Source organism: Anopheles coustani, chromosome 2, assembly GCF_943734705.1.
Source record: "Anopheles coustani chromosome 2, idAnoCousDA_361_x.2, whole genome shotgun sequence".
NCBI lineage: Eukaryota > Metazoa > Arthropoda > Insecta > Diptera > Culicidae > Anopheles > Anopheles coustani.
In genome coordinates, this window is record NC_071289.1 from 28,287,473 (window position 1) to 28,305,654 (window position 18,182).

Consider the following 18,182-nt stretch of genomic DNA (forward strand, 5'->3'; position numbering starts at 1 on the left):
ATGACATCTTCTCATGGTTCTGCAGCCATTTTTTGATTCTGCAATACCAGTACCAACGTTCCGATTTATCGTACAAACTGAAAACTAAAACCAACGATGGTTTGCAGTAATGATGCACCGGTTTTTAGATTCACTTTTCGTTAGTATTTTACCCCTGAAATCTTTGTCTAACATAAGGGCTAACAAAACCTAGGAAAACAGAATAGAAACGCTTCGTAAGTCTTGGAGAAATAAAGTTTCACTAAAATTTAATCGTCGGGACGAATTCCTCAGGCTTGAACAATCAAACTCTACCAGAGCACTTTCGGCAAATGGAAGTAAAATTTCCTTGCGGTATCAATCGAAACACAGTTGGAAGCAATAAAAATGGGGATGTTTTCTCCAAAACTTTGCGAGTGGCGTGCAGATGCTCGCCGAGTTTCGTTTCCATGTCATGCTATCCAATCCGGTCCAGAGACAGTGATGGAAACCAAAACCCTGAGCCGGTGCACCACAAGGGGAGTAGTATTTCTCGTCTTCAACTCCGGTCGGTGTGGCGTTGCGTAGCAGATATTCCAAAACTGTACTTTGGTATTATTTTTTTACTTCGGGCCACAAAAAAAGACGTAGCCATGGTTTGCTTTATGTCTTTGTCGTATCGAATCGTCCTCGGTCTATTTCATGCGCTTTGGCAGGTGGACACACGGCCAAGAGTGGTGGATGGGAGGAGGATAGAGGCAAAAAATGGTATCGAAAACGAACCACCCGGTTTTGGGGATACCCGGCATGGTCCAGTCGATGCAGCCAACCCAACCGACCAGACCGACCAGACCTCGACCTGGCCTGGCCTTTAATCCAACACCGGGGCACGTCCAAAAACCCAACCAACCATAGCTGACTCCTGCAGCAGCAAGCGCACCGACCGCAGCCAGGCAAGCGAAACCGGAAGTGACTTACGATTGTACAGAACACACACATTGTTGTTCCCGAGCACCGAAATACAGTCCGAGCGGAGCGGTTCTAGTCTCGCCGGTCCTCCCGTTCCAGCCGGAGATGTCGGAAGTTATTAAATATATTGCGAAACTTTTCCCGCCACTAATGGCGCCCCCGGAACGGACTGCGTCCCTGCAAGGGACGAGGGTTGTATTTACGGACTCCGGAGAAGGTGACACTATCAATTTTGCCGAATCAATACAGCGATGCAGACGGCGCACGCAATCGGTACGGACTGTTTCCATCCGGGCTCGTTGAAGGTCGTCTTCTTACAGCAGTGAAACAATGTTTCTACCGGAAATGGACGGCAATGCGTGTACCAATTGTGGTCCTAGGGATGGTCGAATGGCTTTCATCATCGTGTGCATATAGCAGCCCCTAGCCCTTGTTGGAACATGGATTAAAATACTTTCCATGTCGAGTCGTGCTGCGATGGAAGTTACGAAGGCAGACGAATTTCTCGTCCTTACAGTGAACGGAGTGAAGTAGCCAATCTCGCCCGAACAGTTTTATTGCCTTTGCTGCTAAGCGTTTCCATTAATCTGGGATATTATCGCTCTTTGCTTCGTGTGCCGATGCTCTATCTGGACCATCTACTCCTAAAGCATTCGAAAGGAGGCTGCTAAACGACCTTTCTGGAAGGACGAAAAAAAAAACACTATCATTTGCTGGAACTCGAATTCGTTGCTATGATATGGGATCGGTTTTGAGGGTGGAGCATCCTTACAAAACCGCCTAAGGCAGCCGAACGTTCTGACCAGCTTCGGTCGGAAGCGTACACGAGGTTGTGCGGTTGCAAAACTATCTTTTATTTTCTCCCGCACCACCACATACTTCTTTCCGTTAACTTTCGACTTCGCCTTGCCCGACAGTCCTAACGCTGACGGTGTCCATGCATGTGTACGGTCACACGTTACGCTTGCTTTTACCGACCAGAATGAAAACTTCGTACGGTTTGAAAGCTGTCGGAGCACGAGAGTGAAATGCATCCACCATAAGGAAAATGTAAGTCATGCTAGGTGAGTGTGGCCTACAAGAAAAAAAAACAGTTGCTAATTCATAAAGGAAATTGATTTTCATTCCAGCGCACGGATCGGTGATAACACTTGACCACGAGCATCATCAGCAACAACATCAGAAGCATCCAGTTGGAAGATAGCGTAAAACTTGCAAATCGCTTTATGTTATTAAATTGATGATAGCATCGAGAACTTCTATTTAAGAGAACCAGGACTCTAGTATCTAACGCACCTAGCACGAACATTCCAGATGAATCAGCTAAGCAAGGGTCGGTTTGATGATTCCCCAAGACTCACTGGAATGATTTACACATGTGGCTCTCTGTGTGACGCACGCTTAGCCTAGAGCTGGTACTTACATTCATCGTGATCCTTGGCGGTGACGGTGAGCACCGTGTGCTGGATGTCCTCGTTTTCGTCGACCTCCGCCTCGTACAGCGCCTTGTCGAAGTACGGTGGGTTGTCATTCTTGTCGGCAATACCAATACGGATGAACTTGGTGACTGTAGGGCGAAAAGAGAAAGAATCGGAAAAGGTGTTATTTTAAGTACTCCAAACTTGATCATTTTTATGCAGCGGGAACATGATCAGAAGATAAACAACAACTGAAGTTATGCAGAATGGGGTCGTTAAGTAAACAGAAAATAAGGAATGTCTTGTTTAAACTGAGGGGGATCAAAAGATAATCACAGAGTAAAAGGAAAACAGTGCGTGTTCCATTATGATAATTCATTTACATTGTGCAAACAGTAAAACTGAACGACCGGATGGCGATGCAGTTGCACCACAGTCCAATCAGCCATCGGTGCGGATAATAGATATTGCTTCCCCCGAATGTCACCGGAATGTGGCAGATTAAATTAAACAAACACTGGCCAATATCGGGTGACATCCTCCCAAAGCGGGCGTATGATGGATGACGGGTCGTGCTCGGAACGTAGCTGGATAGGATCGAAATATTGCATTTTTTTTTTCTTCAACACTTTCCCTTCCGAATACCCCGTCTGTTATCAGATCGCAGTCCGAAACGTCAGTCCATAATTCACTCCCATTTGTTGCTAGTTTTTCCTCTGCCGGCACTGCCCGTGACTTCCGGCAGGCCGATGTAAATAAAGCCACCGGACCAGCCAGGGGTTTCCCAACGACCCGATCTCATCTTTGTTCGCTTACCGCTTAGGGTTCGAGGTGCGGGAATACAATTTGTTTCAATGTCGCACCATTTCGACCCGCTTCGGTCCTGCTCCTTTGGTCGGATTGATCGTTAGCCACAGGAGTGGCAGCTTATTTAAACGATCTGTCATGCCCAATGTCCCCGAATTGCGGAGGACCGCCGCACGTGGACGAAATGAGATTTTTAGACAACCGACCCCGGCCGTCCTGGAGCTCGGGAAGTGAGCTCTAACAAGAGCGAGACGGCGAGTGTTGTAGATTGTGCGCCAGATTGGCGAGAGGCTCGCGTTAGTATACGGTGCCGGTGCTTGGTTTGCGATGTAGAAAAGTGCATTTAAATTTCGTCCAACCAACCCTCGCCCGACAAGCGGAGGCAAGGAGTCGGCCTTCGGTGCACAAGCTGTTCCAAAAACCACTCTCGCCGTACAGTGCGGGAGAGTGCTGTAAAGCTGCAGGCACTTCTTTCCGGGCCGTTACCGCAAGAGTTCAAGGTAAAAAGCTCAAAAAGAACCATGCCACCCGCATGTGGCGATGTACAATAAAATGTTTTATTTTGTTACCCTTCAGCATCGGTGTGTGCTGCACCGTAGGTGAGGAGCTAGGCAGTTTGGTAGAGTGCTGAGTAGAGTGACAATATTATTCTCATTACCATAATGACACCCCGCCCTGGGGGGTTCGAGCAAAGATTGCAACAGGGCACGCGGGCTATTTTCGGCAGCCATTACAGTGTACCCTTGCCACTCGCCGGGCTCCGACCGTTAACGGAACAGTTGTTCTCGTGCCCGCTGCCATACTTCACGGAGCTCTATTTGAAGTTCGGTGCGGTGGGCACATACTTTCCCACCGGAATTAATCCCCCGGATCGTGTGTATGTGAGTGTCCCGCATATGAATTCGGCCACCAGCGACGGCGTCGGAGCGTTAAATTACATTTCTCCACAATTAGACGATGCAGTTCTGGTGGGACAACCGAACGGACGGCCGAGGCGAGTCGTGTTGAATCGTTAAAAAGTAAACCTACTGCCATTTTTACTCTCGGCACGTGCGGGTGGAACACTGCGAAGCAAAAGCTTTTTACGAAGGTTGAAATAAAATTACCTAAATTTAATTACTCTCCACAATGGGAAGTTGCTTTTCACTACCTTGAAGGAAAATTTGCTACAAATACACTTTATCACTCTCATGACCAGCTGTTTTAAACTCCTCGATAGTGAAAGAAGCGACCACGATTTGAGTAAGTGGGAAAATCGAGATTGGCATCCTCTTCCGTAGCTCGCTATTGAACATTCATGGATGCAATTTTAAGGTACTTTTCCAATCGAACAAAGCGGAGGAAAAAATCCCCTAAGTCCCTCTATTTGTTCAGGCCTGATTAACCCATTCACCGTTTCCATGTGATATCGATCCCGGGCGAGAATGGCGTACCGTGTGATATCACACGGCACATACACTGAATCGATGCTGAATTTGATCTAACTAGCAAACGAGCGTGTTCCATTGAAGGCCGAATTCGAACGGATTGAAACGGTGTCAAAAGCGGGTAAAACGGAAACCGGGGAATCCCTGCAATCACTCACGCACGCATCACGCATACGTACGCTCCGCCGTAATACCCACTCCTCCCGCCATCAAAACTATGCCATCACTCAACGCCATTGTTGGAGCGACTCGCAATCCGAATGCTGCTGCTGCTGCTGAAGGGTTATCGGTGCTGACGTTGATATTCAAAGGACGAAACCGGAGCAGAGAAACCAGCCTTTGGCAAGCATTTTTTTTTTCGGCCCACGTTTTCCTGGTGTGATTGAAGTTCGACGAAATTTCTTGCCCAACGAGTGGCTTGATAAGGAACCCGTAAAGGTTCCATTTCTTTTTTTCCGACGTTTGTACCTTCGAGCAGCAAAGAGAGGTTTTTGTTGATTCCATGCAGCTTTCTGCCTCCACCTGGCAAATGGTTTTTATTGAGAAGTTTGAAATCGAAATTGGAACGAAACGTACGTTTGGGAGTTTGGGCGAGCCGGTACGGGGGAGGAGAACGCGATGGCGAAGGACACTCCGTTCGAATTTTGGCGCGGGAAAAGGGTGTGATAGAGCGTGATCGTCCTACGAGCCAAAGGCGTACGTGTGTGTGTGTGACAGGTATAGTGCCCTACTGATCTAAAGCAGACAGCACAGATTTCCGTGCACACATGTGTGCGTAGTGTGCAGCAACCAAAAAATCTCTGCGTGAAGTCCTTGCTGTGGGGAAGGCTCTCAGGGGGATCGGAATGCCCAGGGGGGGGGACGCGGGCTTTCGAACGGACACAACAAATACCCATCATCGGCAGACGAGAATCAGTTTCCAATGTGGCGCCAACAAACAACACTGTCCGACCCGCCCCTTTCACCGGGGAAATCATGAAAAATCTTCCTCCTCCATCTTCTTCGCTGCGAAATTTATTGGAGTGTGTTGGAAAACATAATCAAAGCAGTAAACATCTGTAACACCTGCGTGTGAAGACTTTACGCTCTCTCTCTCTCCCATCCCGTTCCCATGCCGTATAGCAGATACACATTTTTCCAATGGACAAAGTGGTTCATTCCGTTTTGCCAAGACAGTTTGCCTGCGGGCGAAACTCTCTTACGTGGTTACCGTATTTGCACTAAATTCGTTCGATGAGCGTGCGCTTCTCGATATCTTTCCATGCATACAAATGAGGGTTCGGTTTGTACGTTGCGGTACGGCGGGGCAGATTGATCGCAGCTCATCAAATCTGTGCACCATTTTGGCTCTGCTTTGCGTCGATGGGCGCCAAGTTTTCCTATATATAACCCGAAACCCACGACATGCTGCAAAGATGATGGTATAAATATCGGATGGAACTTTAAAATGTATGTTCTACGAAAAGAAACTCGTAAAATTGACTATAAATTGGCTTCCGGGTAACGTGGCCTGCAAACTGTTTCGGCGGATTTTCATCAATCGACCATATTCATTTTTCATTTTATTGTTTACTCGCTAGATCCACAATTGTCTCGCATTTTTCTACTGTGTTAAATTCTTGTGTAAAAACTCTTTTGGTGTGCAACTCTCGGATGCAACAATGAGAAAGGAACTGTGTTAGCGCAAGAAAAAGTGTCCTCGCAACAACACCGAAGCTCACGTTTGAACCTCCTCTTTTTTGTTTCGCCTCGTCAACCACTCAAGTGCGGCTTTCGACCAACAGGAAACCTTTCATCGGAAGTCCAACCTCGTTCCGTGGTGCACCAACCACTAAATTGTGCTAACTGTGTACAGTTTCCGCCGGCCGTACCCGGCGCGCTTGCACACATTATTACCCGGGACGGTGATGGCGGACGGGCCCTGGTCAGTGAGAGTCCGAGGACATAAAAACGAAGCAGAAAATGTGGAGACGTGATGCACGGGTTTGTGTACACATAAAACACACAAACGCCGTAACTTATTCTACCATTTACTCACTCGTGTTGGACCTCTGGAGTCCGAACGAAAAGGCGGCATTGATAGGAGTTATCGAGCCTGGAGAACAAAGTTCTAAACCGAGCCTGATGTTTGCGCACACACACACACACTGGGTACGTCTATGGACTGGAATTCCATCTCTCCCGCGCGCCCGCTCCCAGCTCCTCCCTGCCTTTCACAGCGTCGATAATAAAGGTTACCGGAAAATCGTCCACCGCCCGGAAGCGGAACCTCCCGAGCCGAAACCGTGTCGTGCATGGGAACGAAACCGTTCGGAAATGGAGCCGCTCACCCATGGCCGGTTTGCCGCCTGCATGGCCGCTCAGTGGATCAGTGATTGTGAGTGATTGTTAGCAAATAGCCGGAGTCGCCCCGTTTGTTTTGAGGTGGCACCTTTTCCGGAACAGGGGCGGTTGACGGCGGCCCCGGAAAACCCCGGGAACTGCACCGATCCATTTACTACCGACATGTACTACAACGGGGGGACGTTGGTAGTTCGCCACCAACGATACCGACAAAAACGAGATGAAGGGCTTCTTCCGGTGAGGTTTCCACCCCGTACATTCCACCCGCACCTCTCGACACGGTGTTTACCGTAACTGGTGACCGCACGAAATTTTCCCTCACGTACCGGATGTGAACGATGGGCAGTGTTTTGTACTGCAAACGGCGAGGAAAAAGCGACCCTTCCGGGAACCTTGGATGGTATCTGAGAGGGGAGGGGGGGGGGGGGATGTTTCCAACGCTCAAGAGCACACGAAAACACCCGGGCAACACCCACAGCAGTCGTACAAAGTTTTCCCTTGATCGTTCCCTCTTCTGGAGCAACAGGAAAATGGATATCTTGTTCGGCCTCAAATAAGTTAACTGGAGTAGAAACCACCAAAAACTCACTCAGAAACGATTAAATTCCTTCTAAAGTGTAATGAAAAATCGAATTGTATTACAAGAAGTCCACATATAGCCCGATGGCGGTGTATTTAAATGGTAGAAACGTATGAAATTGAAATAATAATCTTATCGCTGCATTAATGAAAGAAAATCATGTAAATTATGCGAGCAAGCTTTTAATGTAACGTGACGTTCAAAGAAACTCCTTATCCGTTCTGTGAATTGACAAATTGTGCCGAAACAGAGGAAAAGCGCCCATGGCATAAACAAACTTTTACAACAAACACGTGCACACACCATTCAGCTGTAGCAGAAGAAATAAAAAAGCTGCAAAATACTGTACAACCCGCATAAAAGTGTCCCGTTGCGCATTAGCAGAGCATGGCCGGAATGTAAAGTGCGAAAGAGTTTAAAGTACTTGTTAAACATATCAGCCTCTCCATACCTCGCCATTAGCCTGACTTGACTGAATTTACTAACATGAGGAGTATGAGGCGTTGTTGACCTTTCCGTGAAGGCGAGTGGATTGCTTAATATGCCCGTGTTTTTCCCTCCACAAGGTGGAGAGCAGCCGCAATTTCATGTTTCCCAGAAAAACAATCATCCCCAGGAACAAATCTAATTCAACGAACTCCCATGTCAACGTTCTTGGAATGTTTTGGAGTAAGTGTTGATGGGATGATAAGAAGATGAAAAAAAATGTATTCGAAGATAACACCTTCTCCCAACGGCAACTCGCCAAACAAGTACACTCGCACACTCGCATCCACCCATTAATTTTCTTTCCGTTTTCTCCTGGGTACCGATTCCTTCAACTCCAGGGAAAAAGTCAGAAAAGTTGTGCGATACGCTTGAAGGAAACAACATTACGCACGTACGCACGCGTTCAACTCATACATCGCCTCGTGCAGGCGCTTTTCGCAAGGAAAAACGTAAAAAAGGCAGCATAAATATTTACAATGTGCCGCCTTCCGTTGTGTCGCACTCCAACCCCCACCGTCAGGATCCATCACCGAATGGAAATTTCATCCCGAGCCTTGTGGAAGCCACCGGTTTCACCTCCGAGAACAACCTCCATCTTCTATTATAACAGCGAGCGCAGCCTGTGGCACATAATCCACGCATGGCTCGTGAGACTTTTAACTGTGTGTGGAACGCATAAAACTTTAAGCAATCTGCACCGCGCGCCACCCCCGGGGAGGCTTGTGAAAGGGTGCCCGGGCTCGGGGTGATGCTGCGTTCCTGTCACGCTTGCGTGCATGAGGAAGCGTCGTCCGGTTTGATGATATGCAAATGATTCGACCCGCTGTGGTGTCGTTTGAATTCCGAGCATAAAACGCACTGCGAGACCGTAACGACCCCTTTTCGGCTTTGTGGGACCTTCGGTGGAGGTGGCGGGATGACCGATTCCGAGATCGCCCCACTCCGATGTGTTGAATGTTTTCTTTCTCTCCGAACACCATCGCCTGGGAGGATTCCGGGGGGAGGTGTAGAATAAATAAAAATAAATGATCACGTGTAGCGACTGGTGAGGGAAAGCCACTCTGGACGGTGGGAAACAGGATTGGCAAGTGGCCGGAAAGGAGGATTGCATTGTACTTATTCTCATTTATTTCGCTCCGTTCTGCAGAAGCTTCGCTTTCCTTCATACTTTCTGGCCGAAAGAGCTGGAGCAGCTCGAGAAGCCACATCCGGAAGGTTAACCGGTGCTGTTGTTCGTTGGAATGCTATAAAATTTATAGCTAGCCTTCCTTCCTTTCCTCCCATAGAGAAACGGGACGAAAAAACTATACTGCATGTTTATGCTACTGCTGCTACTTCTGCTACTGTTAGGGGTGTTGTGCAGGAACCACCCGCCGAAATTACTGTGATAAAGTAGCTCGGGGTCTCGTGCAGACGTGCGCCGAGCGAAGAGCGAAGACGTTCCCTCACCCAGCACCGGCGAAAATGCCATTGAAAAGTAGTCGCGATGACTCTCCGACGCTGAAAGATGCTGCGCCAACCGAGCACCGGGCTGGAAAAGTGAGCACAGATTGTGTTTTATGCCATCGTTGCAATCGCAAATATTTACATAAAGCTCAGATCCGCACACGATAAGAACAAACGCGACGACGGAGCGACAACGGCCATCTATGTCACCGGAATTGGTGGTTAAATAAAACATTTATGGTAAATTATACAAGAGGGCGTGTGTGCACGGAGGGCCGATCTACACGCTGGTGGCTTGCTATGGGCCTCGTGCGATGTAACGCACTATTTTCTTGCTTGTTACAAGCTGGTTTATTGTTGTAAAGATGACTCGGTGCAGATAACGTGCAATTAGGTGCCCATAACTATCATTTTTACCAGTAAAGATTTTGTTACTCTTCTCGTTTGGCTCTTTAAGGTTACATGGCGTGATATTAAACAGTTTTAAAGCGATATCCTGGAATATCCCGAGCCCGAGCAAACAGAAAAAGGAAAGAAACAAAAACAGATTTCAAACTTGTTTTAGGACGTGTGTCACCAATTGTGACTAGTGTTGAGAGCAGTGACGTTCATTGCCATTCAACTGCATACATTCATTCTGTTTAAAACTCTACATTCAAATTTCGTTTATTCATTTGATACGATTTCGTTGGTAAAATCATATGACGCTATCCACCAATTAACTTTCATTAAATCCTGTCATACGATTGGTTTGGGTTCGTTTTTTCTTTGTGCGTTTGCTTCGCTACTGCAAATATATTCTGTTTAAAATTCAAAAATATGTGTGTGGTAATTATGAATCAAATTTTTAAAACATACTTTTATGTGTTACGCTTGTTTGCCGATTCGAAATCAAATTTGATTATCTAAAAATGTGATTTGGATTGTGTACGAAAAAGAACAATGACATTTACAAGACATTCATTTGAACGTGGATTCGACGACGGTAACGACAGCAAATGAATGTGTACGATGATAGTCGATGAAGACGATTCACGTGAATGTCGTTAATAAACAATGATTTGAACAAGTAGGCTACAGCGAATGTCACAAAAAATATCAAAATGCTTTAGAACATTGGTTGTGATACAAAATATATTGTTCATTGTAAAATCGGGAGCATGATTACATTTTTCCTTTATTATGTTGTTTTAATCCAGCAAAATTGGGATTTGGCATAGTTTTTCAAAGCTACATGTATTTTCCGAAAAACGCAATAGAAACCAAAGCATCCGAAAACACTTGCAAAAGTTTGCAACCTCATTCGAAGGGAAATAGATTTACTGACGTTAACAACAAATAGCCTATCATACTTAGTTCCGCCCCGTTTTCATTCGCGAGCCAAAGAAATGGCTGGCCATACTCATTTTCTTCTAAATTACCTTCAATAAATATCGCCCCCGTATCGGTTCGCCGGTTGAGAATGTGGCTCGAATGGGGAAAGCGAAAAAAAAAGGTAAACTGCAGTTCTCTACGGCACACCGGAAACACTACTACTGCACCGTTTCACCGGAAGACAATAAAAAAAAAACAACTTTCGCAACGGGCCACACCCGGCCAAAGGGCACACAACAACACGCCCGGCACTCGAGCGGATGGTTGCAGAATCAATAACATCAAACAGCCACAAAATGCTGCCACCAAAGTGCTGTTCGTGGCACTCCCAAGGCTCGATGATGCAGCCGGGCGGGGACGGGGCGGGGGTAGGTTCGTGGTGAAACATAATCCGATGCCATAAATTGCACCACAAACAGACACACGCTTGCTTCCTGCACGCTGCTGCAGTGTGCTACAAACGCGTTCCAAAACCGACTGTTGGTCACACACACACACGAGAGGGTGGGGCGCGGAAAATGCGCGACAATTCGGTGGATGAAAAATGGGTATTCCTCGATACGCTCTGGCGCTGGAAAATGGGACTCCCCGCGCTTGGTGCGGTTTGGCATTGAGCGCTGCGAGGACTGGAGTTTTGGCACTCGAAAATGTGTGTAGGCACACACAAGAACTTCAGTGTAAAAAAGATAAATACACAATCGCAGCGTGTGGGCCCCACCACCTTAAACTCGATTGCGCCTTCCCGAAAGCTTCCTTTCATGCCACTTCCTGGAAAACCAACGTACAAGAAGATGGCACAAGAGCAGCAGTTTCCCATGCCAACGGTCGCGCGCAGAAAATGCGTTCAATCTTTAAGCGTAGCGCAGTTTATATAAACCAACCACTCAATTCACTTTGCGTCGGCAGGATAGGCCTGTCGCGATACCGTTGGGAAATAGAAAACATCGTCTTGAGAGTGGGCGCTCCCGGGGTTCGGCGAATGTCACATTCAATACCGATGCTATCGATAATTTATAGTCTATCATGGGGCGATTTAGTAAGAAAATTCGATACCATTTCCTCCCCAATGAAAACAGGTTCCTTTCGAAGTATTGTACCCGCGAGCGGTGCGAACATTTTTTTAATTTTTTTTATGCCTTTATTCCTAAATCCCCAACCGCACGAGAAAGTCACTTCTCCCGCGTCGTGAAGAGGATCTGTTTTATTTATTCACCCGGTTCAGCCCGGGGTTTGGCCCACCGTTGCTCAGAAGGATAATTTATTGCCGCCAGCCCGGGATAGGTTTGCGGGCGGCGAAGAGATTATCGCTACAACCTGTGACACACGGTACATGAGGCAGGGGGACGTAGCAGAAACTTGTCAGAAACGTAACATTAACTTTCGATGATGGCCTGTTGTTTTTCAGCCGGAACCCACATGCAGCAGTGATAGTGGCAAGGAGTGGGGGAGTGGACGGGGGGTAGTCAGAGTAAAAATAAATCCTGTCCTAGCGGTACAAATCCCTTCGGCGCGAGGGTGAGTTCGGTGGGAAAGTTTTGGCGAAATGGTTACCCCGAAAATTGGAAGCGAAAACTTTTTCCCCCCAACCAATGGATGAAATATTCATCGGCGTTGGGTCCGGCAGATAAAAGTGTCTGTTTCGCTAGGTTATGCAATATCTCTTCCTGGTTCCATCATATTTCCCCCCTTGGCGGGAAAGGTGTACCCGAAATCGAGGGACCAATAGTGGATTTCCATTAGTGTCATCCCTCAAACAAAGTGTTAACTTTATGTAACACTCTAGAATAAATTGAACCACCTGAGCCGGCGGCTGTTGGTTTTTCCTGCTGAAGAGCACACGGTAGGAAGTGGGAAACGTTACACTGCTCAGGAATGCAATCGTCGGGACGCATAACCAAAAAAAAAAAGGAAAGGTGGAAAACCACTAGATCCGGTGACGGCATTATGCCGCATGGAGCGAAAACCAGCGCCATCGACACAAGTGGTCGGAGAAACTATTGCAATGGCCGGCCGGAAGTTTTGGGCTGCAAATTTATGACAAACCATTAAACCGATCGACTCCTCACTTAGCGTTTTACCCGTGGGGGGGGGGGGGGGGGGGGGGAGGTGTCCCATTTCCATGCTAGGCCCTCCTGGAGCCTGGCCAGCGGTCTTAGAATGCGCCCGAGATCTAGTAATAGCAGTATGGAAGGATCCCACCGTGGACCGGGTGAGTGCGGGTAAACACCTTTTTCTAGCCATCCAGCGTACCTTCTCCTCGTGCTATCGGGCCATCGAAATCGCATTTGGCAAAGTTGTGTCGGACTTGCTAATGGAAATGTAAATTGGTTGCGAATTGAAACCCGATGGAGGTAGCATATTAATTTGCAGCAATTTATCGCTATCGGCCAGCGAGTTTGGAGCCAGGTTCGCTGGCAGCTATGCACGTTCCAGCGGAGTTTACGGTCGCCAGCCAAGTGGTAGTACTGTTGAAAAGGGATGGAACACACACACTTTGAAGAGTGTTTTCTCGTTGGAACGTTCGAAAACGCCTCGGAGAGTTTATTTTTATGATGAGGAATAGACTGTGGACTCGTGAGAATGATGCCACGATGTTGCAGAACTGTTTTCGCAGTAAAGCAAAAGACGCACTCTATTATGGCTCGATGAACCAGCATACCTTATTAGTACGCAAACTCCACAAACGGTGATTTTTTAATGAGCGAAACATCTGGTCAATCCTACAGCTACAAACCATCACAGAACATCGCATGTCCAATCGCCCGAAGGAAGGGAGAGAGAGAGCTGGCGAAGTGGAAACGCCTGGAATAACAACGGATTACTCTCGCCGGCTTTCGAGGCAGGGAAATCCACCACCCGATTTACGTTGTTTTTGTTTGCCAAGCTGCCCTCGGTTTTGCCGAAAGCGAGGGCTTGCAACTGTGCCAGCGACGATCCGTTCATTGTAAAGACTCACTGTTTGCTCTGGAAAAGTTGACTCTGTTAAATGAAGCTTCGGTGGCACTGCAGTCGATCTTAGCAAAATATTGTTCCGGAGAACTCGACCTCGGAAGTACGGTACATCATAAATGCACGATGAGTGGTGGTTCCGTTTCGCCTCCGAGGTGGAGGTTAATTCGAACAAAGTTTCTAGGAACAGTGGCAGTTTCATCAACGAACTTTGCAACCACCATTGCAGTTGGAGCCGGAACTTGTGCCCGTGGACGGGATCACTGTTGAGAGCTTAATGTCCAAGCTCCCCCCAGCGCTCGTCAGTTGAACAATCGCCATTTTGACAAATTGGCATTCCGAAGGCGAACGTGAGCGAACCTGTTGTCGAGCGACGAAAACCCGCGAAGAACTCAAGAATGCGATCAATATGGACTTGGAATTCTCTATTGTGTTCATTATGCTGTTTTTCGCCCCCGTCGGATGTTGCAGCTACTGTGAATCAACGCATACCCTTACCTGCTCCCTTTTTTGCTTCGGTTCGCGAAAGAACGCCAATCAAAACTGGCACTTCAATTGAAATGGAAGAGCAAATTGAATCGTGCAATCAGTAGAATGTCGCGAATAATAGGCGTAACTGAACGATACAACCAGGGGGTGGTGCCGACCCGAAAGCGACCCCGGCGGAAAACTTTGCCGGACGACGGAGAAAGGCGCCTTTGCTGCAATCGACATTCCAGGGGGTCCGATTGCTCCAGCGAACCGTTTGGGGTTCGGTTCCGGCCGAAAGGGCGACGCTCTCATTGCGAATGCATGGCTTGCTCGTTCATTCGATGGTGCCATTTTCCCGGGGACTTTCTTTTTTAGCTAGGTAGGTTGGATGGCGAGGGTGTTGGGGTGACTTTGTGATACAACTGCTGGGTTGTTGTTAGGATAGTCCTTTTTTTTTCCTAGCAATTTCAGGGCACACCTTACCAACCGAAGCCATCGACAGGGTTAAGTTTTTCGCTACAACGTTAAAACGCTTCGCCAGAAGTCCAGGAAATCGTTGGTCGGGGGATTTTCGCTATTTTAATGAAATTTCACATTCGTGCGAACGTGATAAATCACGAGCCGAAACGTGACTTATTAGCATGCTCAAGTACCCGAACCGAAAGGCGTTCGGGCTCGATTATCGAAACCATAGCGTCAACTCTTTTAAAACGTCATCCTTGTTGCCCGATCCGTCCTAATGATGACAGGCGAGGCAAACGAATCCAGCGCGAGAAGAAAAACTCGGAGCGATAACTCAGCCTCGTTGAGGAGCGGGCGGAAAATGGTCAAACTCGTGGCAGCATCAGATTTCGACATTTTCAAAACTGGACAAAGTGTCAAAAGGCTTGTTTCGCTGCCCGGGAGGTTGGCACGTCAGTTGATTCTTTGCACTTCACTTCCGTTCGATTGGCCGTGACATGAAATATTGCACGTTGTTGGTGCAAGAAGGGAGGGTAAAGCCCGACAACGTAGCCGGATGTCACAACTACGAGTCCTTAGGCGACGGCAGTGTTTGCGTTAAGGTTTCCAAATGAGTGACAGGCCGGTGCAACCGGTGGCCAAAACTTCGTACCGAGATTGACGTGAGATTCCTCACAAGAGGCCTTTATTTTTTCAATTTGGATTGAATCCATCGCAAAAAGTGCTCCATACCATGTGAGAGTAAGATTCTCAATTTTACGTTGGTAAAGCATGTGTGGAATGCGTTACAATTTGTTTCATGTCCATGTTGTATTCAACAAGAGTACGGTGGATTTGAATCAAATCACTGGTATTAGGGATTTTTTGACCGGAATGCTTAAATAAGGGTCATCAGTTGAACTGACCGAAAAGTTCTAACCTAACTGTGGCATGCAGGATGATTCGAGCCTAAACCTTCCTAGAAGCCGTATTTCGATCCCTCAACAACACACAAGTGCTTCGGAGCAGACAGAACATCCATCTTCCTGGCGATTTGTGGTCGTAAAATTTAAACAACAACTTCTCTTCTGGCACGTTTAACCTTCGCTTGCTGATCTTATTAAGCTTGATAACTATGCGAGCTGGTGAGAGAAGATCATTTCACGATAAATGCCAAGTTTGTTTCTCATTTTCCAACCCCTTTCTACTCCCGTTTACAATCCATCCACTGAATTCCCAGTTGCTAATGAGTTAACCAAATTTTCACAGGCGTGACAGTAGTTCTCGTGCGTCATCTCCTAATTTACTGCACACCCATCTCCATGGGGCACTCGTTTACGGCAGAGAGTAGGAAGGAAGTGAAGCGGTTTTTGAGGTTTGGCTCAAAGCGACCAACTGAGAGCGTATAGGAATCACTTTGGTTATCACCCCCGTCCTCTCAAACTCCAAGCTGCCGCCAAAGGAAATTGAGTGTGAAAAGTTTTACAATTTGCTCCACCAGCGAGCAAGTGTTGCACACCATCGCAGACACTTGCACACACACACATACATTTGGAAGAACCCGTAGGCATCGCAGTTCAGCCAGAAGTTCTGGAAACTTCATATCAATCTTCACTCTTGGCATCCGGTGTGGCTCCGCTTTCGAACACGTTGGTCCTGTCACCACTGAAGGAAATCTATCTGATAAAACTACTTCCGCTGCCGGCACGCCGCAACCGGATGTGCACGAGCAGTGAGCGAGTGCCGGGCGAGCCCAATATGGCCCAATAAGTGATAGTGTCGGTGGCGAAAGAAAGTTATGCTCCATCGTCACTTGTGGATTGCGAAGTGGTCAAACGTGACCAAATATGCGACGGGCGCGAGCAGAAGGACGGAAACGGTGTGACGGAAAAAAAAATGCAAATCGCAAAATTTCAACGACGGAGTACATTGTTGAGTATAGTCGAAAAAACAGAAGGTATTTGTGGTACTTTTTAAGTTTTTTGAAATTGTTCAACTGTTCACTAGAGAACGGATCGGTTCTCTCCGTTTTAAATAAAAATAAGTAATCCAACATAGATCAGTAACTTTTTAGTAGAGGAAAGAAACTACCATGATTTTTAGCAAAAATTTAATCTAAATAACTAAAAGCGAAGATAAAAGTGCCAAAACTTTTACAAAACATATTTTTATGTCATTCGGCCTGAATTGACGGAATTTTTTTTTGTATTTTTGTTTCTTGTAGAAAGCGGTTTACATCGTTTAAATTGGCAAAGAAACTTGGAAAATCACTTTGTGCAACAACTGTTTATATCATTTATTCTCTTCCAAAGATAGACCTCACTAAATGGTTAAAAAAATTGATAGACCCAACCATAGTTAAAAGATAAATAAAACTTTCGAGAGTATACCACACAAAAGCTGGGGAAAAAAATCTATCAGTCGAAAGACAATGCCTCGCACTCCAGTCTCGGCCGGGGACGAAAACCCACCCAAAAGTTGTGTTGTTAAAAGTTTTCTCCGTGCTCGATCAGCCATTGAAAAGGTGGGTTTTTTTCTTTTATTTTCCCCTTTTCCCACGGAGTGCGTGTAAGGGAAAGTTTAGGGGATTTTCATTGGAACATAACATCATCATTCCTGTTTCCTCTCCCAGTGAGAGGGGAGCGGGGCGGGAGATTGGCACTCACCCGAACACACAACAAAGCGCACCTCAACAACAAAGCGATGAAACAGTATCCGCCCGCCAGAATGAACAACGTGGCCCAAATTACACGTAATCGTACTAATTCAATCGAAAACAATCGCCACCAGAATTCGGCACAAAAATAAACCAAAGAGTTGAAGGTACGCAGTGAAAGTGCACAGCTTGTAGAAACTTTTCGGTGCGGGAGTACTTGCTTCCCGTGTTGAACTCGACGACAACGACCAACAAAACCATCTTTGCGCGCGCTGGAACAGATAAGCTGGTAGAATAATTTTCTCTTGCTCCGTTTCTTCGATAACATTGTGGTACCAGCACGCCTTTCAGCTGCCTTTGTACGGGGAAGTGCCATCGCTCGGGGCTGGTTCTAATCGTAAAAGGAAAATTCGCCCAAGCACAGTTCGCTTCATTGGAATTTTGAATGACTTTTATCGAAAGGAACGAGGCGAGCAGAATAGGAGTTCGGATGTGCGGCTCCAGAGGTCCTCGATTTCAAAGGATAATAAGGTACAGATTTTCAACGCTACGAACCATACTGCGAGTAGGAAACAAAGGGAGACGCGAAACCGACTGAAGCGAGTACTTGGATGATGTTTGCAAAAAGGACGCTCCAATAGATGGTAGGGATTTGAAGAAAAATGAAACCGGACCTCGGAGGCTCAACGAGCTGAAACTGGACCTAGCCATTAGATTAAAACGAAACAAAAAACTCAGAAATGGGTTAAAGAATACCTTCTCTTCATTTTGTGGATGGACCACGGAAAGATACCACAAAAGAACCCTTTCAACGTGCACCGTTCCGCAGATGAGGGCTAGGCAGTCTCGTAAAT

General features: G+C 46.9%; 1 protein-coding gene across 3 annotated transcripts in view; it reads right to left on the reverse strand.

Annotated features, from left to right (window-relative positions):
- LOC131266193 (neural-cadherin) overlaps positions 1-18,182 on the reverse strand; it is a 181,561-nt gene that overhangs the window by 49,195 nt on the left and 114,184 nt on the right. For all 3 annotated transcript variants that reach the window (XM_058268585.1, XM_058268586.1, XM_058268587.1), the window contains one exon: positions 2,351-2,494. In XM_058268585.1, the coding sequence (XP_058124568.1) occupies positions 2,351-2,494 (144 nt within the window). The remainder of the gene's footprint in view (positions 1-2,350; positions 2,495-18,182) is intronic.